General features: G+C 52.0%; 7 protein-coding genes across 7 annotated transcripts, besides 6 other annotated features; 3 read left to right on the forward strand and 4 right to left on the reverse strand.

The window, feature by feature from the left end:
* Positions 1-64: 64 nt before the first annotated feature.
* ACLA_012820 (uncharacterized protein) lies at positions 65-1,555 on the reverse strand (the record flags this gene model as incomplete). Its single annotated transcript, XM_001274279.1, has 1 exon — positions 65-1,555. One exon carries the CDS (start codon positions 1,553-1,555, stop codon positions 65-67), a length of 1,491 nt encoding a protein of 496 aa, XP_001274280.1.
* Positions 1,556-2,835: 1,280 nt separating this feature from the next.
* On the forward strand, positions 2,836-4,596 carry ACLA_012830 (BAR and SH3 domain-containing protein; the record flags this gene model as incomplete). Its single annotated transcript, XM_001274280.1, has 4 exons — positions 2,836-2,946; positions 3,022-3,339; positions 3,397-3,513; positions 3,574-4,596. The coding sequence occupies 4 exons, from the start codon at positions 2,836-2,838 to the stop codon at positions 4,594-4,596; spliced, it is 1,569 nt and encodes a 522-aa protein (XP_001274281.1).
* Positions 4,597-4,937: 341 nt separating this feature from the next.
* Positions 4,938-7,589, reverse strand: ACLA_012840 (uncharacterized protein; the record flags this gene model as incomplete). Its single annotated transcript, XM_001274281.1, has 1 exon — positions 4,938-7,589. The coding sequence occupies one exon, from the start codon at positions 7,587-7,589 to the stop codon at positions 4,938-4,940; it is 2,652 nt and encodes an 883-aa protein (XP_001274282.1).
* A 1,114-nt stretch (positions 7,590-8,703) lies between these two features.
* Positions 8,704-9,415, reverse strand: ACLA_012850 (DUF5321 domain-containing protein; the record flags this gene model as incomplete). Its single annotated transcript, XM_001274282.1, has 2 exons — positions 8,704-8,909; positions 8,971-9,415. 2 exons carry the CDS (start codon positions 9,413-9,415, stop codon positions 8,704-8,706), a joined length of 651 nt encoding a protein of 216 aa, XP_001274283.1.
* A 290-nt stretch (positions 9,416-9,705) lies between these two features.
* ACLA_012860 (C50 family peptidase) lies at positions 9,706-16,153 on the forward strand (the record flags this gene model as incomplete). Its single annotated transcript, XM_001274283.1, has 2 exons — positions 9,706-14,443; positions 14,502-16,153. The coding sequence occupies 2 exons, from the start codon at positions 9,706-9,708 to the stop codon at positions 16,151-16,153; spliced, it is 6,390 nt and encodes a 2,129-aa protein (XP_001274284.1).
* Positions 16,154-16,618: 465 nt separating this feature from the next.
* Positions 16,619-16,658: a microsatellite.
* A 49-nt stretch (positions 16,659-16,707) lies between these two features.
* On the forward strand, positions 16,708-17,922 carry ACLA_012870 (S-formylglutathione hydrolase; the record flags this gene model as incomplete). The annotated part of the gene is made up of 4 exons (XM_001274284.1): positions 16,708-16,972; positions 17,079-17,299; positions 17,443-17,634; positions 17,737-17,922. The coding sequence occupies 4 exons, from the start codon at positions 16,708-16,710 to the stop codon at positions 17,920-17,922; spliced, it is 864 nt and encodes a 287-aa protein (XP_001274285.1).
* Positions 17,359-17,400: a microsatellite.
* Positions 17,642-17,665: a microsatellite.
* A 30-nt stretch (positions 17,923-17,952) lies between the features above and the next one.
* Positions 17,953-17,988: a microsatellite.
* Positions 17,964-17,987: a microsatellite.
* Positions 17,989-18,862: 874 nt separating the features above from the next.
* ACLA_012880 (Ran GTPase-binding protein LOS1) lies at positions 18,863-22,295 on the reverse strand (the record flags this gene model as incomplete). The annotated part of the gene is made up of 5 exons (XM_001274285.1): positions 18,863-18,889; positions 18,945-19,396; positions 19,452-20,477; positions 20,528-22,100; positions 22,284-22,295. The coding sequence occupies 5 exons, from the start codon at positions 22,293-22,295 to the stop codon at positions 18,863-18,865; spliced, it is 3,090 nt and encodes a 1,029-aa protein (XP_001274286.1).
* Positions 22,296-22,710: 415 nt separating this feature from the next.
* Positions 22,711-22,733: a microsatellite.
* Positions 22,734-23,098: the final 365 nt, after the last annotated feature.

Raw genomic sequence — 23,098 nt, forward strand, 5'->3', positions numbered from 1 at the left:
TCATAAGTACATGCATCTAGGGGGTATCATAAAACACTAAAAATAACAAAAGGGTGGAAAGTGATCAGGCCGGTTTGGGCCGTCCCGGTGGCCAGAAATCAAACAGATCCAGAGCCTCGGACGTCCATGGTCCTTGTTCCAGCGGGTGCTCCTCAATCGGCTCTGCAAAGAGCGATCTCTTCATCAGCAGCGACCGCGATTGCACGGTGTTGCTGGCGGCCAACGCGGTAGGGTCGGACAGGGCCTTCCGGAGTCCCTTTGACGGGGGTTTCGAGGGGAGGGGAGCTGATGTTCTGGTTTCGAGAGTGGTAGTTGGTCTCAGAAGTTGGTTCATCATCGTGCCTCGGGCCCCGTTCATTCTCAATGGCGATTCAGGAACAATGTCCATCAGCATTCCCTGGAGGACACCCATGGTTGATTCCGTCGGAATGAAATCCATGTTGGTCGAGCTGAGATCTTGCATTGAAAGCGGTTTAGCCTCGCTGGGACTGTCAGTCAGATTCCAAAATTGCCACAGAGCACATACTAACTGAGATCTGGACTGTACAGGTCTAATCTTCTTATCTTGAGGTGCCGTCTTTTCCGCTGGCGGGTTGGGGAGCAGCGCCTGGTACATGAGCTTTTTCCGGGGCTGGCTGGTAGACAGCCGAAGCGTGCTCCTGGGTGTGTCTGAGGGTGACTGGGCGGAGATTGATCTCGATGCGGGGGCTGGGGCATTGCTTGGTGCTTGGTGCGGTTCGGCGGCTCGTGGAACGTCGCTACTGGAAGTATTCTTTGTCGCTGGGGGGTCTGGCCGGCTGGTGGGAGTAGGGTTCTTGCTTGCCAATGTAGAGACGGACTGGGCCGCTGGAGTGACCTTGTTTGTCCTTTCTGGCCGCTCACTGGAGGACTCGGAGAGATCGACGAGAACCGGGACATTAGGAACCACGTCGCTGGGACGTTGGTCGGTCTGTCTTTCCGAAGCAGCCGTTCTCTGCCGCTTAGCAGCTCTCTCAGACACCAGTTGGTTGTCTTCCTTCTGTCTCTGTTGTTCGCGTTCCTCGAAGGGAGATTGAGGTGGACCAATGGGCATCTTCCTGATGCCTAGCACCTCATTGAGAGACCGAGGCTGTTGGGACTGCGAAGGTATCGAAGGCCTACTGGACGCAGACGAGCGAAGTAAGGGAGCCGGCGACCGTCCGGCTTGCGGAGGAGAGTCCTGAGTCTTCTTCTTGTTGCTGTAAAGCGTCGATAGATCCGTTTCTGTCTTTTCCACCGGCTCGCAGACCTGGATCAGCACGCCTTTGTCCAGTTCCAGCTCGTCCCCGTCCTGGATCCCCTCATCTTGTCGCCAGTGTAGATCCCCGATGAAATAGCCCGTGTTATCGTAGCACATGACCCGCTTGTTGAAGGTGTGATACCGGAGGAAGCCATCATGCCAGCGTTTCGCCTTGCGCCGCACATCGTGCGTGAACAGGCACCGGAATTTGACGACGGGCGCGGTGTTCTGCGTCGCGGGGACGTTTAGGCTGGCAGTGCCACGCGGGGTTGCTGCTGACGATAAGGGGGTCGACATGATCGAGGGAGATGATGCCAGAGCTTGGCGTCACTCCAGGTGTGCACCATCGAATTCACCAGTGGGAGTTGTTTCGTGTGGATGTGTGGGAAAGTCGAACCTAAAAGAGTGTTTGTTGAAGAAAAGAAAATGGAGATGTAGAGCCTGAGGCAGGCAGGCATTCATGGGGTGACCCAGTTGGCGGCGATGCTTTGGAAAGTATGGAAGCGATGAATTGACTTTACCAGCGCCAGGTGTCGTCTCAACTCGTCCACGGCTCACTGTGACTTGTACCAGCTGTCGTCCAGAAGTATGCAGGGACTCTACATAGTAGCGCTAGAGAAACGATAGGAAGATACAGTTGCGCGTCGCCTTGGAGCTATACATTGCCACCTTTCCACACAGTCAGTCGTCGTCCCTCATGTGCAACATATATCCGAAAGTTCTAACAATGGATATGATACAAATCTCTAATTGGGTGTTATCTGTGCGCAGAAAATGACCAGCTCGGTACGGATGACTTTATTCAGTAGAATGGATAGTATGGACTATGGAGTAATAATAATAGGGTACACCAACCTAGCACAGACCAGTTGGCAGGTGGCTTGAGAATCCGACTTGGACACACTGAGAAATAGAGTAATTCACATTGACCTACAGAGTGCTCATAATTGATTGCAAAAGAACAAATGGATGAGAAACAGCCGATTGCTCAATGCTCCTAAATCAGGAGGTGGCCACAGTTATCATATTATTAGTGTCGTCTACTATGTCTATATCTCTATCAGCCAGTTAGACCCCCAGGGATTCCTCATAGACTACTAGTAAGTGTCTATCCACTCTCCGTGGTATACTGCCAATCACCATCGCTACATCTGCCCCCAATTTCCACTGTTTATCACGTCAAACCGAAGATCGCAACTACAACAACAATAACTTGTCTGACTCTCTAACAGTGGTCAGTGACAGAACTCCAGGAGGCAATTCCATAGTGGGGTGTGAGACAGTGAGACCCCATTCGCTTTCAAACTGAACACCACAGCCCCCTGTGGTTTGATGCACGACGCGAATTGGCTGCGTCATCTCACTCTGTATTCCTTTTATCTTCTTCATCTTCATCCGTCTGCTTTTCTATTCTTTTGATCTTGTCATTGGTATTCTGTCACCATTCTTGCTTGATCACTCTGCTCCGTTGAACCTTCCAACTCTTGCAATATATGGCAGCCTAACATTTTAAATCGCGTCCCCGCATCCTCCCCAAGTCTGCAACCTTTGGCCTCTGCGAACCACCCACCAACAAGATGCAGAGCGTTCAGAGGCAGTTTGGCCGCTTTATGAAGCGATCCGCCGATGAAAGTCAGGTAGGGATTCTGTTGAAGGACTACGACCAGACCGACAAGCTCCTGGGAAAGGTAAGTCATCCCCCCCCTACCCCCCTGTTCCCACCACCAAATACTCCGTGTTGACCCAACTGACCGCGCCGCTAGATCATTGAGTATACTGGAGCCTGGCGCGATGCGTGGTCCTCGATTCTGTTACACCAAGAGCGAATGCTCGTCGAGTTCGACAGCATCTACCCCCCGATCATTGGATCGTCCGATTCTACTACTGCCACAAAAGCCACCCCGACCCCAGAAGCCACACTGGCGCGAACACAAAAACTGCGAGAGGAATATGAAGTGTTGCGCAAAGAGTTGGCGGAGGAGCTCAATGCCGTGGACCAGCGCATGATCAGGCCCGCCTCGGAGGCCAAAGAGCATTTGACGCCATTGAAGAAGACAATCAAGAAACGGGAGGATCGCAAGGTATGTTTTGATTCTAGCCTGCGCCAAGGTGTCCATGTCGCTGACAGGCATGCCTAGCTGGACTACGAGCGCTACCAGAGTCGCGTCGACAGCTATACCAAGAAGACAAAGCGTTCGGACCGGGACAACGCAGCGCTCGCCAAAGCCGAAGTCGATCTTGCTAAAGCCACAGAGGTATGCAATTGAAGCCACCCACCCCTCTACACAAGCCGCGACTCATACCCATATCAACAGGACTACCAAGCAGCAGACGAGCATCTCCGCCAATGCCTCCCACCGCTCATCGCCGCCGCATTCTCCCTGCTCCCCTACCTCCTCGCCACGCAGATCGAGATCCAAAACACCATGCTGGCAAACTATTACACCGTCGTGCACACCTACTGCGAGCAGCACCACTTCCCCTCCCCCGCACCACCCATGGACGACATCATCGCCCACTGGGAACGAGACATCCAGCCCATCCAACAGGAGGTCGAAAGCTTCGGCTGCCTCGCCAACGGCAAAACTGTCCGCATGTCCTCGGCCCCGGACGCCGCCAACCAGGGCCTCTCCACCCGTCTCACAAACGGCCTCAACTTCCGCCGTCCCTCCAGCGGCCAGACGAGCCAGAGCCACCACGCACAATCAGCCTCGTCCCCATCCCCATCTCCGTGCCGCGACAACCATCCTCACACTACCCTCAACAAGCTCCCCCCAGCCCCGACCCCAACCTACGAAACAAAACCCCTCCCCGTCTACGAGACAAAGCCCCGCCTCGCCGACCTCTCCCCCTCCACCCTCTCCCCCAACCTGCCCATCCCAAACACCCACCTCTCCCCCTCTTCCACCCCACACAGCGACACGGCTCATCTCCCCGTCCGCGGCTCCGAATACGTCCACACCCCGCTCTCGGCCCTCTCCCCAGCCTCGGCCTCGGCATCAACCCGCTCAGACTACTTCAGTCTCGCCCCGACCCAACAGCGCCCCGGCCGCTCATCCAGCCCCAATGTCTCCCGCTCCACGTCGCCGAATCCGTCGGCCGCGGCCGCAGCCGCGAAGAAGAAACCGCCCCCGCCCCCGCCGAAACCGCGCGCCGCGTCTTCGAACGGAACATTCGTCACCGCGCTGTATGATTTCGGTGGCCAGAGTGCCGGGGACCTGGCCTTCCGCGAGGGTGATCGCATCCGCGTCCTCAAGAAGACGGAGAGTACGGATGATTGGTGGGAGGGGGAGTTGCGCGGGGTGAAGGGGAGCTTTCCGGCGAATTATGTGCGATGAAAACATTGTATTCTTGTGTTGGATGTTTTGATACCTTGATAAGCGTAAAGGGCGGTATACGAATGAACTCTGCTTACTTGATACCATTGTCCGATACGCTACTGTGAGCCTTCAAAATATTCGGGTGGATGATCTACAGCTACGGAACCAAGTCCGCGCAGCTCATATTTCCATTTGGCTATATGACTACAAGGAGTATACTGGATGGTACTTGAAGAAACACAGAAGAAGCCGACCAATGCACTGTTTTCCCCACCGAAGCATAACCAAGCGAAGAATGCTCGCTTACGGATACTTATTTGACTAGCATGCAATTCCCACTTTCTGATCAATCACCTAAATTATATAAAGGCTCCCTCCGGGGTCCCGTCGTCGGACTTCTCTGCCCCTGGCTGATGACGTCGACTGTTGAGAAACACTTCCACCATACGCTGACTTGACATGGGCAAATTTATACCCTGAGACTGTCCATATGTCCCCGCCTTATTCAGTAGATCGCCAGTCCTCGAATTTTCGTTCGTAGGTCTGTTGATCAGTCCAACTTGAGGAGATCTCGCATCTGAAGAAGCTGTAAGTCGCCGAGTTGAATATCGCCGATAACGCTCACTCGCTAATTTCCTTTCTTGCGAAAGGAACGCACCTCGCTTTGGGGTGGGAGATTCAGGAACTGGCAGTCTGTTGCTTGACCTGGTCTGTATCGGTGACAAGACGTATTCGTGAGGGTGGTTATTGGCGCTGGGAGAAGTGAAAACGGAGCCCGAGGACGGCCAGACAGTAGTGTTGTTAGCATGGTCTCTAACCGCCTCCTTTCTTGAAGGAGCAATTGTAGGTATACTTGAAGAGCAACTGAATGGCCGCGAGAAATTGCTACTTGGTGCGACTTTGGCCTCTACTCCAGCGTCCCTTTCAAGGTGTGGTGTATGCATGGTTCCCGCACTGCATGATAAGCCATCGCCTTGGAAGCCTTGGGAGGGCGGAGACGATACGAAGTCTCCTTCCTCGCTATGGATCTGAGCATGTTCTCTATAGTGATCTCTTGTCGACACCGAAGTCTCGAGTCCCGCCATTTGGGAAGACATCCACTGCTTCCATTCAGCACTGGGCCGCACACGATGCCCTGTAGAGACGTAACGAGAGATGCGCTTCGGTGAGCTGTATATGGTTCGCTGAGATTCATAGATTGTGACGGTCCCTGGCTCGTCCTCTGTTTCGGACGTGTACAGATCAACGGCTTGGTCCTTCTTATCTGGGGAATTGCCACTGGTTGTCCGGGAGTAGATGCTGGGAGAGTTGGACAGTGGCTCCGGATCGGGATGCTGAGTGAAAATCACACTTTTGCTGTCCTCATCAGCGTCTGTCACCATTGTGGGAGCATATCCCGCGGTGGTCCCCACCGGGCTATTGTTCGGGGCTCTGCCTGCTGGGTCGTGGATCGTCGAGAGCTTGTTAAGGAATATCGGGGACTGGGAATAGCGATAGGTTTGCTTTTGAGGAGTCAAAGAGCCTGCATTTGCAGTTGCGAACGTCTTGAACGTTGCGATAGATTCATCACTAGGCACTGAACGAACGGTTTGCCTACTGCGCCTCGGACGAAGCGAAGACATCTGGGCTGGAATGAGGCGATGTTCTTTGACCTGACCCAATGTGACCTCGCTTTCAGGACTTGGTATATTGTCTCTGCCAATCCGCCTCAACAGCGCAGAATAAAGACGCTTACTGTCGATAGAGCCGTCAGGCCGCACCGGGCTCAGTCTTGCAGACGGGTCGGGACTGGAGGAGCGGTTGTACAAAGCGGCCTGCTCTTCAATGATAGACAGATTGTTCCGCTCGGGTGCTTTCCGTGTTGCGATCGTATTTGCAACTGTGGAGTCAGCCCAGCTGGTCACGCGGGAGCGAGAGGTCGCGAGGCTCTCATTGCTGCGTACGCTATGCACAGTGTGTGGCCTATCACGGTCAATGGCCGCATCAGGATAGTTGATGTCCTCGGGGTAATTGGAACTATCCATGGGTGCTGGCAGGGGCAGATCATCGTGCTGTTGAAGCGGAAGGACTGATTCTTCCATCTGCTTTTGGTCGCTGGGAGGCTTCGACAGGCCCAAGACTCGCTTGATGCCTCGCTTGATGGAGGAGGAAATGGATCGTGCCTTTTCACGGGAACGGAGTTGCCTAGACTCGTTGTTCGATGGTGAAGCGTCGCTCTCTATACCTGCTCCGCTGGGAGTACGGAATGTCTTTCTAAACGGCTTATACTCACGCCTTGGCTTTAGCATGGTAAGCGATGATCGTCTCGGCTGGTTTGTGTTATTGGCCATGTCCTCCTGAAATTGACTGCGGGCGAGCTGAATAGCGGCGTCTTGATTCTGGGCACGATGGACTGTTCTCCAAGACTGGCCGCTTCTTAAGAAGGAAATTGAGCGTCTCAGTGTCCGGTACGATCTCGGGGATTCGAACGAATCTCTGTCATTGATGTTACGAGAGTACATGTTCTGAATGTCGTGCGAGACATGCGAGGAGCGCTGCCTGGTCGAAAACATCGATCGTGCCTTGCGAAGCCGACGATAGGATGAGGGCAATGAAGAGTCACGACCATCCAGGCCCCGAAACTCATTGATGGGTGGCAGAGCTGCGGAGAAAAGGAGTTCGTCGTCTTGACTCTCTATGTAACTTGCCACAGATTGCCGAGAGGGCGAGGCGTTTGCGGTTGAGGGCGCATCGCTGGGGGCTTGCGAACGGCTTGGAGGGGGAGGTGGTCTTCGCGAAGGCACTGCCATACTTTCAAGGCCACCTAGGCGGTCGTATGAGTGCTTCGACTCGATGGAAGATCTATCCGAGGAACGAAGCATGGCACGAGAGGCAGCTGCAGTGGCTTGCTTTCTGGCAAGAACTGGGTCAAATGGTTCGGAGGGAAAGGAAGTCTGGCGCGGACGACGCATGGAACGGGCGGATTGGGTTCGGCGCAAGCGGTCTTTGGCGCTCAAGGACATAAACGACATCATTGGCATGGTAAATGCGAGAAGTATGGTAGAGTATGGATGTAGTCTAAGCGGTGTATTTGTGTAGATGTGAAGGGATTCATTGAAGGGACGAGAGATGGTCTCAGAGATACTATGATGGACAAGCAGGAGGAACGACAGGAACGGAAGGACACAAGGAGATATCCCAGCCTAGTAGCGCCTTCTCTATCGGGTTCTATCTGTACACGATGATGTGTGTTCGTATGGAAGTAATGACTCTCTATATTCCATAGGAAGGACCGGCTTCGTGGATGCTCCATCAGTGCTTTAAGGTTGATGAACTTTGACATTGCATTACTCCTTCAGAGGAAAAACATCTAGGGCATCTGTGCCCTGGCGAATATGAAGTAGCCAATTACTCCAGACTCAGTGTCGCTGTCTTCGCGCCTTTTCCGTGAACATCAAGGCATCAGAATCTCCTTCCTTCTTGAAGCATCCCTTACCATGGAGCAAGCGAAGAAATTCACGCGCGTCAGTACTGATCGCCACCAGATAAGACCAGAACCAGCTGACTGACTTTTTGAGGCAATCGGCATTTTCTGCAATATACAAAAGAACCTCGTGCAGCTATAAAATCGAGTGTGATCGAATGCGAGAGCCAAAGGGACATTTGAGGTCCACACAATCTCAAGACTGTGAATTTGGAGAGTAGCGAGAAGGCACGAGAGAAATGAACAATCATATATTCAATCTTTCGCGTCAATATTTGTACAAGGAAGCGAGTAATATACAGGAGCCGAGCAATTTTCCGTGGGATGGAAAGGCTATAGACGTGGGTATCATGCAAAAAGGTGTGAGGTCTTTGAAAGTGAAGAGGCCGAAAACTGCATGGACCTGACACCAGCTAGCGGTCTATGACTGTCATGCAGTGATCCAAGTCTTTTAAAATCGAGGGACGACTGCGCAGATTCTATTTCTTGGTCAGAATGCGGCCAAAGAAGGAATTTACAATACCAACCTAGAATTTCCCGAGATAAGTCCCTCGACAAACGTCACGAATGGTACGTTGGTGATGCCTCGATATTTGAAGGTGCGGACTTCTCAAGAGACAAGCAATGATGCTGGGTAAACCAGGGCCAAGCATTCAATCCGATTAGAAGAAGTTCAACTTCCTTCTCGTGGCACCGTCTTTCGGTGGCTCCTCTTGTGAAGGTCCTTCAGCCGGAACAACGGTGTCCTTCACCCGAGATTTCTCTACTTCCTGTGTCTTTAGTTGCTCAGCTGGCTTTTCCTGAGCGGGTTCCGTTTTGGAATTCTTTCGGTGCCAAAGGGAATCTTCCTCTTCAATTTCGCGAAGTACTGTTGCAGAGTCTGTCAGCACATGATAGTGGCCATGCGGGATATGCGACGGAAACAGTACTTTCTTCCCATTCTCTCTCCTTTGCCTCATCGCCTGTTCCAAGTAGCCTTTCAATGTCTACCTTCTCCCCTCTCTGGACCTTCTCAATAACCTCCCGCAAAAGTCGAATCTTCGCGTCGGTTGAACGGGTATATGCGTTATATTCGTTCTTAAGCGCAATCATTCGAATCGCTTGCGAACCGATCAGAATGAATATAATGATGTAGAAGCTAGCAGGATTCCATTCCTTCGGCTTTGAAGGATCGGTGTCTTTTTTCGTGCGTCGGTCTCGAATAAACTTGGGAATCATCGAGTGCCAGAACGATGGTTGAGCGATCTTTGGGATATGGCCCGAAGTGGCATATCGATATTGTTGCCATGGTGTCGATAGAGGAACCCTTGCAAACGTCCGAGGTACTGAGAGGCCGCGGGCCATATATGAAAGGCGAACCGTAGAAATACTCATGATCGCAGGAATGTGTCCTTCAAATTGCGATTGCGATATGGTCTTTGGCAATCCAGATGGAGGAGATCGGCAAAAAGACCTTGGGAAGCCGGAGAATCGGGGCGGTGGTGGCACTATACCGCCTTAGGTATAGCCCGTATTCGTTGCTGCAACAACCACTGCGTGAGGCTTAGCCCGATTCTTTGGGAGATCCGCCAGATTGAACATGGGCATCACAGCTTCAAGGCGTTCACGGCCTTAATTCATGTTCATCACTAACCCCAGGTACCTCCAGTAGGCTACACAGCGATATGGCAGTCGCAACACTACTTCCCGAACCATCGATGGACTCGGTGAAGCAAGCTGTCCGCTCAATCTCGACATGCTGTAATGCTACAGTGTTGTCACTCCAGACTCTCGTCTGCGGACCTTCGAATTCGTCATCCGAAGTCGAAAGTAACGTTTCGAAGAAGACTGTCAGAAGCAGAAAGACTCCGTCAACTACCTCAAGCCGGGCAAAAACCACTACCCGAGCGAAAGTGTCTTCCAAGGGTGCAACAACAACGATCACAATAGAGCACGATGCAGCACATTTATCGAGTCAGGAAAAGGTGGCGCTAGCGACAGAGGTCTTTAACACAACATTGAAAACACTCGGGGACGCCTCTAAATTACCCGAACTCCGTGTTCTAGCGACAAGTACCCCTCTTCGTCCGGTATCGCCAAACCGCCTTCTGAAATCGCCCACAAAGTCGAAGCCATCCCAACGCGCACAGTCAAATACAACAGGTACCGACGGAGGCGTTCTTGCAGTGGCTGAATGCGCTAGTATAGCGCTTTCATGTCTCCGAAGCGTGAAAGCCGAACAAGGAGGGCAGGAAAACGAACCCCCGAACATCCAGCTCGAACAGGGCGCATGTGTTCTAGTCGGGAGATACCTATCATTGGGTTTGAACGACCTGGCTTACAGGGAACTGCGAGGTCTTAAGCGAAGAATTCAACAATACCTGGACAGCCAGGATGCGACGTCAAAGAAGGCTACTGGACAGGACAATCAGCGAGGAGCGGACGAAGAAACGATTAAGGAACGAATGTCGGATCTGTTGTCACTGAGGAACCTGTCTCATGGTCGGCCATTGCACGGTCTGATTGTATCTTTTCAGACCAACGCCCTGCGACTCATTGCCATGGAGAAACGACCCTCGACAGTGCAGAAGGTCCTAGCCTCCCTGCAGTTGACGAACTCGAGTAGCCCGGCAAAAGTAATTACAGCTGCGGTTGAATCACAATCCATCACAAAAGATAAGGCAGCATTACAACTTCAACTGTTATCCAACACCATAATGTCAATGTCCTCCGGAGGACAGCAACCAGCAGATGACGGCGCGTCGAGGGAGCGATTGAAGCCTATCACCACATTGCTCCTTCAATTGCTATCACTTGAAGTCCGCTGTATGAGCTGGAAGTTGTCAGGGCATGTATGTGACGACGTGAAAGAGATGTGGGATCCGCTGGCGCGCTACCTGGCGAATTTTGTCAGTAACTTCAAGGGTATTGAAAAGGCGGAATTTGCTGCGATCTACAAAACGATCGTTCGAATTCAAGCAGCTGTTGCTACGATACAGAAGCAAGCCGCGGCCAGGCTGAGGAATAACCTATCCGTGGCACGGATTGCAACTGTTCTCGGACAACTTGCGCAAGAAGCCGGTTGCTTTGAGGAAGCTTCGACGTTGCTCACCGAGGCGCTTAATCCTCTGGCAGATGAGGGTTTGCTCTCGTCAGCCACAGTTCGATGTAAAATTGCGGCCCTTCATCTCCTGGTCTCGAAAAAGTCGACGAAACTGCGCCAATCTCACATCTCACATCTACTTGCTGAGGCTACTGCAGCACTGGGAACACCTCTCAGGGGAAATCAAAATGATCTAGATGAGCTGCTAGTGGAAGCGGCCAAAATGAAAAAGGTTGCTATGAGCTGGCTGGGGGAAAAGGTCGCTAAGGATTATATTGCCACCGACGAGGATAGGGATATTCTCCTTCAGATTTATACATACTTGAACGGATTCGTGAAGTTTTTACGTCGGTATCTTGGAAGGAAGCCAACACCAGAGGACGAAGAAAAGGACTATCACTTGTTTCACAAGCGGCTCGACGCTTGTAAAAGCATCGTGCTCGCTGCCGTGGATTCAGCCGTCGCTATTGGAAAGTTGTCTGTCATGTCCGACAGCCCTTCCTGGGACTCGGTACTGCCTACATTGGTCGATTGTCAGCGTCTCCTTGTCACAGTTGAATGCTCGCCGCAAGCCACAAAAGATTCGGAAACGAGCGATTCGGGAGCGGCTTTCATCAGGATGTCAAATTTGTTTTGGTCTCGATATCTCAAGGACAAAGACTCCGGTAAAGGGCCTCGTGAGCTTCTGCATGTGTTGAAACATTCCGTCAGCTTTCTCCCCAAGTGCTCGCTGTCCCAGCGAAAAACAGGGTTTGCCACTCTAAAATACGAAAGACTTGCTCATTCGTACCTTGAAGCGAATATGGTTGTTGAATCTGGAGAAGCATTTAGGGATTCGATCAGAGAGTACATCGACACAGGACTATTGAAACAGCTCTTAGCGGACATCGCGGGGGGGTTCCCCTCTCAGGCCAGTCAGGACCCGAAAAGCAGTGGCTTTACTTTCAGTAGAGTACTTTCAGCGTACTTAAGAGTGAGCCTGCGAAACCGGAACTCAGCAAGCCCAAAGTTCTTCGATTCTCCTGATATGGATCTCTTGCAGAGGGGGTTCCTTCTTGAATGGCAATTAGGTATTCTGACCGAACTTCCATCACACACCCACAGTGACGAGCGCTTCCGCTCAGCCTTTGACGAGCTCATGTTCACAATCTTCGATATATACACCATTAATCTGCATCCAATTCGCCGCATGCGATCAATTCTATTTTGTCTGCGCTTCGCATCGGAGCATCCAGGGTCTCTTGGACTGGCAACTGTACGAACTGTTGTTGAAGAAGGCCTCGCATCTCTAGAGCACTTCAAGGGAATGGGTGAGGATCTCGACTTGAACACTTATGCCACGCATATGCAAAACTCGGTTTGCCTCACCCTGGGACTCCATGAAGGAGATCTGCGCCCCGATGCTCTGGAGCGGATATTAAGTTCGTGGAATTCCATGATGCACAACTGTAGTGACAGAAAATCTCTTGTCTCATGCATTGGGGATGTGGACCATCTTCTGGTTCAGATGAAAGCCATTGTGGATTATACAGAGATTTACGGCCTATGGAAACTTCAGCTTACTGCTCTTGAGCTGGTGTTGCGGATTACTGAACTTCATGAGACAGGAGACGTCTCGGAAGCTATTATTCTCTTGTCACGCCTGGTCCTGCAATACTGCCGCTTGGGACATTGCAAGAAGGCCGAAGCTCTTCTGGCGCGCGCTGATCAATATCTAAAGCAAAAAGAAGTCTCTTGCCTGGCGAGCTTATCACACAAGCTTGCCCGAGCTGAATATCTTCTCGAGACCGGCGAGCTTGAGCAGGCGGCAAGCGTGCTCTCTATATCGAGGGCAATGTATGAGCGAAATCAGAAAAAGCAGGATCTGAGCAGCTGCTCTATCATGTCAAAGATCGCATGGGAGAGAATGGTAGCAGATGCTATGTTCATAAGTTCTCGGCTCTCATTCGCGCAAGGCTCGGTACCGACGGCGCTATTCTTCGCCAAATTATGTGTCAAGCTGAACTGCCGCATCTGGGCTAAAGTGGAAAGATTGTCGCAGAGAAAACAAGAAAAAGCTGTAACGGCAAGCTCTGCCTCTGACCTTGAGGGTGTTGTCGAAGGAGTTGCGCGGCTCGATGTTTCGCAGTCCGTTTCTCTGGAAAATCCTACCGTCAGTTTTTCTCAAGGTGCTCCCTTCTGGCCCCATGTCGGGTCGCATCACACTGCTCTGTTGAACCTTGCGTACCTCTCTGCGCACTATGGTTTGTTCCAGGACGCTGTTTATTATGGTGAGCAAGCACTGAAGATCAACAAGACGCTTAATGCGAACGTCCGCTTGATCGCTTCTCAAGCTCAGTTGGCGTCCTACTGGATCTTTGGCGGACGTATTACCGAAGGCCAGGAACTTCTCTCAGCCGCAGAATCTCTGGCGAAAAAGTTGGAGAGTAGTGTCGAGCTTATCTCGCTTCAGATGAGCATCGCCTCTCTCCACCGAATGCAGGGTAACCACGACGACGAATGGCAGGCTCTCCTCAGGGCGGAGCAGATAATGGGTGATGTAGCGGCCTCTGAGGCACCGAATGCTCTTCCAGCACAGCCTAGAATTACTGAGCTGGAAACTGGAATGGACAAATTACGGATTAGGGGGATCAGCAGGAAGACCCAACCCACAACAACGACTACCCGGAGAACTCGCGCAACCACCGTATCTTCAAAAAGCACGACGAAGACGGCAAGCGACACATCGGATGCCAATACAACTCTTTCACAGTCCCTCCTTCGCTTGAAAAGCGAGATACTTCAACAACAGGCAGCTTGCTCGCGTGCGCTCCGAGAGTTCGAGAAAGCGTCGTCTCTGTTGACCGATGCCCGAAAATTCGCGGTCTCTCGGGACAGCCAGATTTCGTTGCATCTCGAAGAAAGTGAACACCATCTTGCAGATGCAATTCGGCAATTTGCCATGCATGCGGTTTATTGTGTGCTACCAGAATCCACGATTTCTCTTCCCGCATTACAATCTCCGAAAAAGGTTGCAAGCGAAAGCGCCACCACCTCATCTTCCTCTTCATCCTCCTCCTCCAAACAATCTACTACACGCAAGGCCAGGACACCTGCCAAGGGAACTCGCTCCAGATCGGTAAAGGCAGGTGATGATTTCACCATGGTGCTGTCGAAGGCCGGTCAATGTTTGAACAATATCTTCTCTGCGGCCACGACTCTGGGGTCCACTTTGGATAGTCATACGGCGTCACGGCTAATGAGTCGTATCTCGATGCTGTCCCATACGACGGCGCCTGGATGTCTAATGCCATGGTCTCAACCTCCAGCGAACGTGAACGGTACGTATTTTTCATCTCAATGTTGGTGCATTCACTAATCACCTGCCTGGTCGTTTAGAGATCGGCCGTATTGGTGCTTTCACGCGCGAGCGGATTGCGATAGGCATTGACAAGCAGCTCTCAGCGTTCAACGATCCGCTGCTTTGGCCAGCGGGTCATTCTTCGGCGGATCTTGAGGCAGACCTATGCAGCACCTTTGTTGAGGAATATATCGACATTCTCCCTGAAAATTTCAATGTACTCTCCCTGTCCCTGAGTACCGACTGCACGGAATTCATCATTTCCCGATTGCGCAAGAACCACTCGCCCTTCCTTCTGCGACTTCCTCTGAAGAGGGGCAATTCCGAGGACGAGGAGGACCAGTTCACGTTTGAGGACGGACGAGGCGAGATGCAGGACCTTATCAAGCTGGCTAACGAGAGTGCGCATGCGGCAAAATTACAGAAGGATCGACAGTCCAAGAAGGACTGGTGGAAGACCCGTGAGGCCCTCGACCAGCGTCTCGAGAACCTACTTCAGAACATTGAGAATGTCTGGTTTGGTGGGTTCCGAGGCATCTTCTCCCCCACGCCTCACGCAGACGCGGCTCTGACACTTTTTGCCAATGCATTCCATAATATACTCGACAAGCACCTGCCATCAAGACGAAAGGGCGGTCGTGGAGCAGCTCCCAAATTGTCGCTTCATCAGAATGTCCTCGAGTTATTTGTTGGCGTGAAGGATCTAGAGGACCAAGAAGATCCAGAGGAGACATTAATGGATCTGCTGTATTTCGTGGTGGATATCCTGCAGTTCCAAGGAGAACGTAATGCCTACGACGAAATTGACTTTGATATGATGGTTGTCGAGACACTTGATGCGATCCGGGGCTACCATGAAGCGGCAGAGCGCGCACGGGAGGCTCAGCAGGCTCAGCATACTGTCTTGGTTCTGGACAAGGCACTGCACCTGTTCCCGTGGGAATCACTTCCGTGCCTTCAGAGGCTGCCAGTATGTCGTGTTCCTTCCTTGGAATGTCTGCGCGATCGGATCGTCCAGTTCCAGAGTATGAAAGCGGATACTGGCGAATCCGGATTCGGTATTGATCGTGGCAGTGGCACGTATGTTCTCAATCCAACAGGGGACTTACAGACCACTCAGGCTACCTTTGAGGCGGATTTGGGCCGCTTGACCACATGGACGGGCATCTCCAAGCGAGAGCCTACGGAGGAGGAGTTCAGGGGGGGTCTGGAATCGAAGAGCATGTTTTTGTATTTTGGCCACGGGAGCGGTGCACAGTATATCCGTGGTCGAACCATCAAGCGCCTGGATCGGTGTGCAGTTACATTCCTCATGGGCTGCAGCAGTGGCACGTTGACTGAAGCGGGGGAGTACGAGCCGTACGGAACTCCTATGAACTACTTGCAAGCAGGCTGTCCGGCGCTGGTCGCAACCCTTTGGGATGTGACGGATAAAGACATCGATCGCTTTGCCAAGTCGACGTTCGAGAAATGGGGATTATTAGGTGAACAGGGGGCCAACGACCGGCAGTTGCCTCTGCCTAGCAAGGGCCGATCCCGCACGGCTAAGTCGAGTGGCTGCGGCAGTGAGCCCCCACAGCCCGTGACGCTAGATGAAGCAGTCTCCAAGTCGCGGGGTGCATGTGTGTTGAAGTATTTGAATGGTGCAGCGCCTGTCATTTATGGCGTTCCTTCGTTGTTCTTGGAGTAGACAATGTCTATGTGCTTAGGTTGATGGCGTTATTTGGGGTTTGCATTGTCGGAGTATTCCCAGTCATGTTTGATCTATATCTTCCATTGCATTGAGTATTGGCGCTTTTCTTTTTGTCTGTTACTGTCTGTTATATGGATACCTCTCTGTTGATGTCCCTATAAGGAAGAGTTTTCCGATGTCCATCGAAGATCGTATGGCGCTCGTATTTATTTTCCATTTTAAGACCGCCGACAACTGCATAGACCTATCCATGCCGAGATGATAATGGTTCCCGATGACTTGACCTATCAGTGGAAGACATCGTGCCAACTTGTAGAAAGATAGTAGATAGACAAATGTTGGTGTTGAGATCAAGAGAAGAGAGAGAAATGCCCCTCATGAAGATTCCCCTCATTCCCCTCCCCCACTTGGCCCGTCAAACCGTCTAAAACGTCAAACCCATCTACATTTCCTGCTCGGCGCCTCTTCTCCTTCCTCTTCTCTCTTCTCTCTGCTCTCTTCTCCCGGCAGTTCACTCACTTAGGAACCCCCAGAGTGCAAAAGTCGCCATCATGTCGGTAACAACAAAAGCAACAATCGCCTCATTCGGCGGCAAGCTGCTGAAGCTGAGCCACGCCGCCAGCTCGACACGCTGCGAGATGAACTTCAACCTCTACCTACCCCCACAAGCCTTCCAGAACGCCTCGCAGAAGATCCCCGTCCTGATCTACCTGTCCGGCCTCACCTGTACCGCGGACAACTGCTCCGAGAAGGGCTTCTTCCAGCACGGTGCCAGCAAGAAGGGCATCGCGGTGTTGTATCCGGATACCAGTCCCCGTATGTTGCCGAAAACATCCCACCCCTTTCTTCTTCTTTTGCTTTATTTTTTTTTTTAGTTTTTTTCTGTGTGTTGTCGGACTGTGTTGATCCAGCTCTTTGTCAGGCGGCCTGAACATCGATGGCGAGAACGACTCGTGGGACTTTGGCTCCGGCGCCGGCTTCTACGTCGACGCCACCAAGGCCCCCTACAACGCCGGCTATAACATGTACACCTACGTGACCGAGGAGCTGCCGCAGACCGTCTTCGCGGCATTCCCGCAGCTCGATGCGCAACGCGTCAGCATCACGGGCCACAGTATGGGCGGCCACGGCGCTCTGACTCTGGTGCGAGCTTATCCTATCTTCCCTCTTTCCTTTATCTTATTTCTCAGACCCTAAACTGGGAGAGAGAAAAAGAAGAAGAATAAAGAAAGAAAGAAAGAAAGGGCAATGGAAATGGTACTAATGGACGGTGCAAAAATCCACAGTTCCTCCGCAACCCCGGCAAATACAAATCCGTCTCGGCGTTCGCGCCCATCGCAAACCCCATCAACTGCCCCTGGGGCCAGAAGGCCTTCGCGGGCTATTTCGGCGACGACCAGCAGGAGAAATGGAAGGAGCACGATGCCACCGAGCTCGTGAGGAAGTGGAAGGGCCCGCTAGATGTGCTGATTGATGTGGTGAGTTTGCCTGCCTGCCTGCCTGCCTGCCCCCTCCACCTTCGAAAGCAAAAGGCCACGCGCGAGGAAACCCCGCTAACCCCGGGGGAAAACGTGGTGTAGGGCACCGGCGACAACTTCTACAAGCAGGGCCAGCTTCTCCCCGAGAACTTCGAGAAGGCGGCCAAGGAGGCTGGCGTCGAGGGCGTGCGGGTGCGCTACCAGCCGGACTATGACCATAGCTACTTCACCATGGCGACGTTCGCGGATGACCATGTTGAGCATGCGGCCAAGTATCTCTTTGCTTAGTGGGTTTCTCTTTCCTTGTGATATTTTGACTTTCTTCTTCCTTTTTTTTTTTTTTTTTTTTTTTTTCTGAGTCATTGCTTGCGGATTCGGGAATCGGGAAAGTTCAGGTCTTCAGGCTGGTGATGACTGACTTTTGAAGATCTTGTTGTAAATTTATACGTTATCTGGCACCTTCTGATGATTATGACTGGCAAAGTGATCGCCCGTCGCTGAAATCACATATATAGAAGGAGAAAAAAGATAATGAAGTCGGGCATCCACAAGCGAGAATGTCCATGTCTTTCTCGCAATACTTACTAGAGAGAGCACGCGGCTAGCAGGAACCAGAGTCGAAACACGTACATAATGTTATATCTCACATCCTTTCGTTTATCATAACGTACTCAAGACCGTACATACATAGACACTCATAGATGGGGTTATCGTCACCTTCCTCCACCAGGAAAATAGATGCCCCAAAGCCAGTTTCCCACCACACAACCAAGAACCCCAAGTTCTGATCCTCCTCCCACCACCAGCCGATCTCCCGATCCCCCTCTGTTCTGCATTGTCTCAACAGTGGGGGACAACTCGTCTTGTCTCCTTCGTGGATCCAACATTGCCTCCGAATAAACCGAGATGACAAAGAAATACTCTGTATATCAACGCCGAATCATGCAAACGGATGTCTTGCCAACTATATACTTTTCTGTACCCCTAGTGCAGCGAAGGTTATGACGGTAGAGGGGGAAGGGCTGCGTGCAGGGCGACAGAGCAATCGGGGTTTTTTTAATAAAGGGACCACATGAGAACATCAGTCATCAAATCAAACTGTGTGGGAATCTAAAAGGAAGTGTAATCGCAATCGGAGGGATGCGGAGGAGTGGTGGGTGCATAAGGAAAAAAAAAGATGAAATAAGAAGAACAGAAATGATCATGTTCGGGGTAAATCATAACCAGATCATGCGCTCAATCGCTGGATAAAAGACTGTGACGGTCAGCACGAGCTAGAGGAACCTGAATCTCACAGAAATAAAACATACCGGAAAGAATTGCCGGAACCCCTTCAAGTCCAGCCGGCTCAAAGCACCCAAAAACTCTTCAATCAATTCACCCCCCATGCCCATGCCGGGCAATTCACGATCACGGAGGTACGCAATATACTCCATGCCTGTTTTCGAGTAGATGGTGCGCTGCAGACCCCCAGCTTCAGCAAGAACCTGTCTGGCTTGCGCATCCTTGGAGTTGAAAGACGGCGTAGTAGGCAGCGCCCAGCACAACGGTGAGAACCGAGAGATCATGAACTGGCTGAATCCGGGAAGCGCAGCCTGCGGAGGCACTCCGTTGGTAGCATCCGGCGCGATGTCCGGACCTCCCCACGAACTGCCCATCTTGGAAAGAACGGAAAAGGCCATCTTGGCTGTCGTGAAGTCATCGATATCCTTGGAGAAATGCTCGATGGTAGATATAACCGTCTCGAAGATCGGTTGGTTTCCTAGCAAGGTTAGCCCGACGATTCATTTTCGAATCGAGATCAGTCAGATACTCACTTTCACTAATAATGACAGCTCCCAAGTCATTGTTCAAGACAGCCAGGAGGAAGTTTAGATACTCCCGTTTCAACTCGGCCAATCGAATCTCATCATCCGTGCCAGTGGTGGGATCTGCAATCCCCGAGAACACTCGCTGCAGGAACGGCGTCAGCAATGTGTCGAGGATGGAATAGATTTCGCCCTTGAAGCCGAAGATGACCTGATCCAGCAGGCGCAGGAATAAGGCCATCTCGTCGCGCGAGGAAGTCTGGGTAAGAAGGCCGTCAATCCATCTTGGCAGCTGCGGCAAAATCCGCGAGCCGAGGACACCGATGAGCCTTGAGAAGGCGAATCGCGCGGCTGTTCGGACATTGAAGGAGGTCTTGAGAGATTCGAGCGCAACCAGTGTGGCCTCAGACACCTGGTTGAATGCTTCCGAAACCTCGGGCGCGGGGAGCGTGGCGGGAGTGTTTGTGCCTGGCATCCAATCCGAGAATCCTCTTGCAAGAGTGCCCAGCGCCATGATATCGTGATGGATTTGCAAAAGGGCTCGCTCATCATGAGATTTAGCCGCTTCTAGATTCTTCTCCATGTCGAGGAATATAGGATTGAGCACCGACTGTGCGTAAAGAACCTGCTTGTCGGCGGGCACTGTCGGCGTCGAACAAATGATACCGACGGCTTCGAATAGATACAGCTGGCTGTTGAAGACGGCATCAGCAGATCCCTCGTGGTCTTCCGAAGACATCTCGTCACCATCCGATCCCTCGGGGGAAACCTCTGCCTGGATCACCAGGAGATCGCCCAGTGCTTCAACGACAGTCTGTGCGACATTTCCAATGTATTGTCTGAGTTGCTTGACCAGGCGCTGGAACAGGTACCAAGACCGTGTCTTAACCTTCTTGACGGGGTGATGGACGAGTTGGAGGAAGCTCTCTAGAACGCCTGGGATCAGATGGGTGTGGTGGTGGAAGAACGAGCTATAGCGCACGCAGATCTCCATGTACTGTAGCTGTGTTGCGGGATGGGTGAATGATCTGATGTCTGGATGATTGTTAGATAATTCCCAGGATAGCCAAGATCGTGTGCCCTACCGGATTCCACCATTCTCAACATCATCTCGATGAGCCGTTCCGCGGCCTGATTGTTGGGGCTACCCTTGGTGTACAAGCTTCCCGCCTTGACCGCAAGATCGCCGAACAAGAACATTTCGTGCAACGCAAGGTCCAGGTCACGCCAATCCAACTGGGCTCCCGACTGTCGCAGGTTCTCAAAAGTGGTTCCTACTACCTCCGAGACAGCCTCCATATAGAGCTGTTCGTTTACCGAGGCAACAATCTGCTGAAGGACACCGAGTCTTTTGCGGAGCTCCTGGAATTCCGCCTCGTCTGTTTGATCGTCCTCATCGCCCCACGAGGAGGTGTCGTCGTAACGCATCTTCGCAATGATGGCCTTGAGGATCGGAAGAAGAATGGAAGAATGCTGAGCGGCAAGAGCGGGGTTGATTTTCGCGATTTTCCTCAGGTAGGTCAAGAGATCGCTGACACAGGGGATGACGGTCGAGCAAACCTCGTCGTACTCATCCGAGAAAAACCTGAGGATGTGCGGCAGGAAAACCTGCAGCAACCCATTGGCTTTCTCTTTGCACTCCGCCGACACACCTTCCTGTTCTAACGCCCGGACAATGTCAATAACGGTGATATTGACTAGCTTGGCAACGGTTTCCGCCAGATCGGTGTCGTACTTGAAGGTGAACCTATTCGCGTGGAGAGGGGGGCTATTCGAGAGTTGGGAAACAATGGTATCGAGATTCAGAAAGATTATCATGTCAATCTTGTCCTCTGCCTTCATTTTCTTGCCGATGATCTCTGTGAAAACGTCGACCGCCGCATCCCGCACCTTCTCCTCACCCTGTCTCAGGTCCGCTTTCTGCGCCCGGCCCAATTGCTGGAACAAGAGATCCAGCATCGTCTGATTGACAACGAGACCGATATCAATCCAGCTGACCCAGCTGCCGACAGCCTTCAAGCACATCTCCACGATCACATCGTTTCCATCCCGCCATTCCGACAGTATCTGTTGCCACGAGCTGGTGATCTGCTGCATGTCTCTCTGACGAATCAGGTCTTTGAGGGAGTTCGCCTTGTCCTGTTCGTTGCGGGATCGCGAGACGAGAACATCGCCGATCTCATCGTGGATCGAATTGATGACTCGAAGGTAGAAGATGATCCCGGAGGCATTGTCGCGTGCCGTGCTCGAAGGGCTCTTGTACGTCAGGCTGAGCAGATCGTCGAAGAAGGTTTCCCACCCGTTGGCATAGAGGGCGGAGAAGAGGAAAGTGACGGTCTGAGCGATTTTATTCTGGATGTTGGGAGGGTCGGATGCACCGGCGTCTTGTCCATACACCTGGCGGAGATACGCCAGCAAGCCATCCTTGACGAAGGCTAGAGCCTGCAGGTCAATCAGACCGCCCTGTGCGGCACCATTGACGACTTCCAGAGCCACATGCCTTACAATCCCCGAGCGCTGGGGAGTCTGGGTGAATAGGGAGAGGCAGACCTGCCACCCCGAAGGATCAGAGCGAAGCTGGTTGACGAAGTCGAAGGCTTGAGCCTTGAGGGCTGGCTCTGAGGACGGATTCGAGGCAATTTCGATTGCATTCGCTACCTAATTGGAGGATGATCCGTTAGTGATCATGGATTACCCTTTCCTACAGCTTAAAGCAAATAAACATTAGGGGCTCGTGGAGGGGTACAGGGAAGCCATATAGTGGGGTGACTTTTTTTTTTCTTTTTTTTTTTGAAAATGACCTCACAGAGGCGACAAATGTGCGGTTTGGGGATTGCTCACCTGCTCTTCCATCTTCGACCAGCCGGGCTACCTTCGGAGTCGTGAGGACTCAGAAGGCAAGGTATATCAGGAAGTCAAGGGGAGTGGTTGTTTTGTCGGGATCAAAATCAACGGCGGTGGAGAGTCATAGCATAGAGGATCAGTAGTGTAGTGTCAGGAATGATGCATATTAGGTTTAGCTGGAGTAACAATAGTAGTGATCGATCGGTGTCTCGGAGGGGGGCGCTTTGTCAGACTCGGTGTCCTGTAGGCTGTAACTAGGAATGTAGATAGGCTGTGGGCATTTCTTAGCTCCTTAGAAGACCCAGTTATTCGGGTAAAATGAATGGGAAAAAATTCTTTCGGTGGAGAATTTTGGGGGGGTAGGGGGGGGGGGACTCACGAGGCACGACTCTTGGGCTCTTCTACTAGAAGCAGATGTCTTGGTAAAAAAAAAAAAAAAAAAAAAAAGGCTGGCGATGGATGGAGCTCCAAGAAACAAACCACAGCTGGAGAGCTTGATGGGTATCCAGAGAAGTGACGTTGAAGCAGCGGAGGAGGGAGGGGATAAACTTGGGGATGTTGTTGATGAGGTTTCTAGCGGCAAAGCTGGACAGCGGCCCAAGAACAAGAAGGGCAACCGGGGGGGCGACCCGATGTGGCCTTGGTGCCGGCAGATTCAGGCATCAACTGCAGAGACGTAAGTCTACTGTGCTACACTCACATCACATGCACACACGTATACATGATTACTCTTTCTCTCGGTTCGGTTTGGAGTGATTCTTATGTGCAATTGTCTAGATCAGTTATCTTCTCATACATCATCATCGTAAGAA

The sequence above is a fragment of the Aspergillus clavatus genome, genomic scaffold (assembly GCF_000002715.2).
Source record: "Aspergillus clavatus NRRL 1 1099423829795 genomic scaffold, whole genome shotgun sequence".
In the NCBI taxonomy this organism is placed as follows: Eukaryota; Fungi; Ascomycota; class Eurotiomycetes; order Eurotiales; family Aspergillaceae; genus Aspergillus; species Aspergillus clavatus.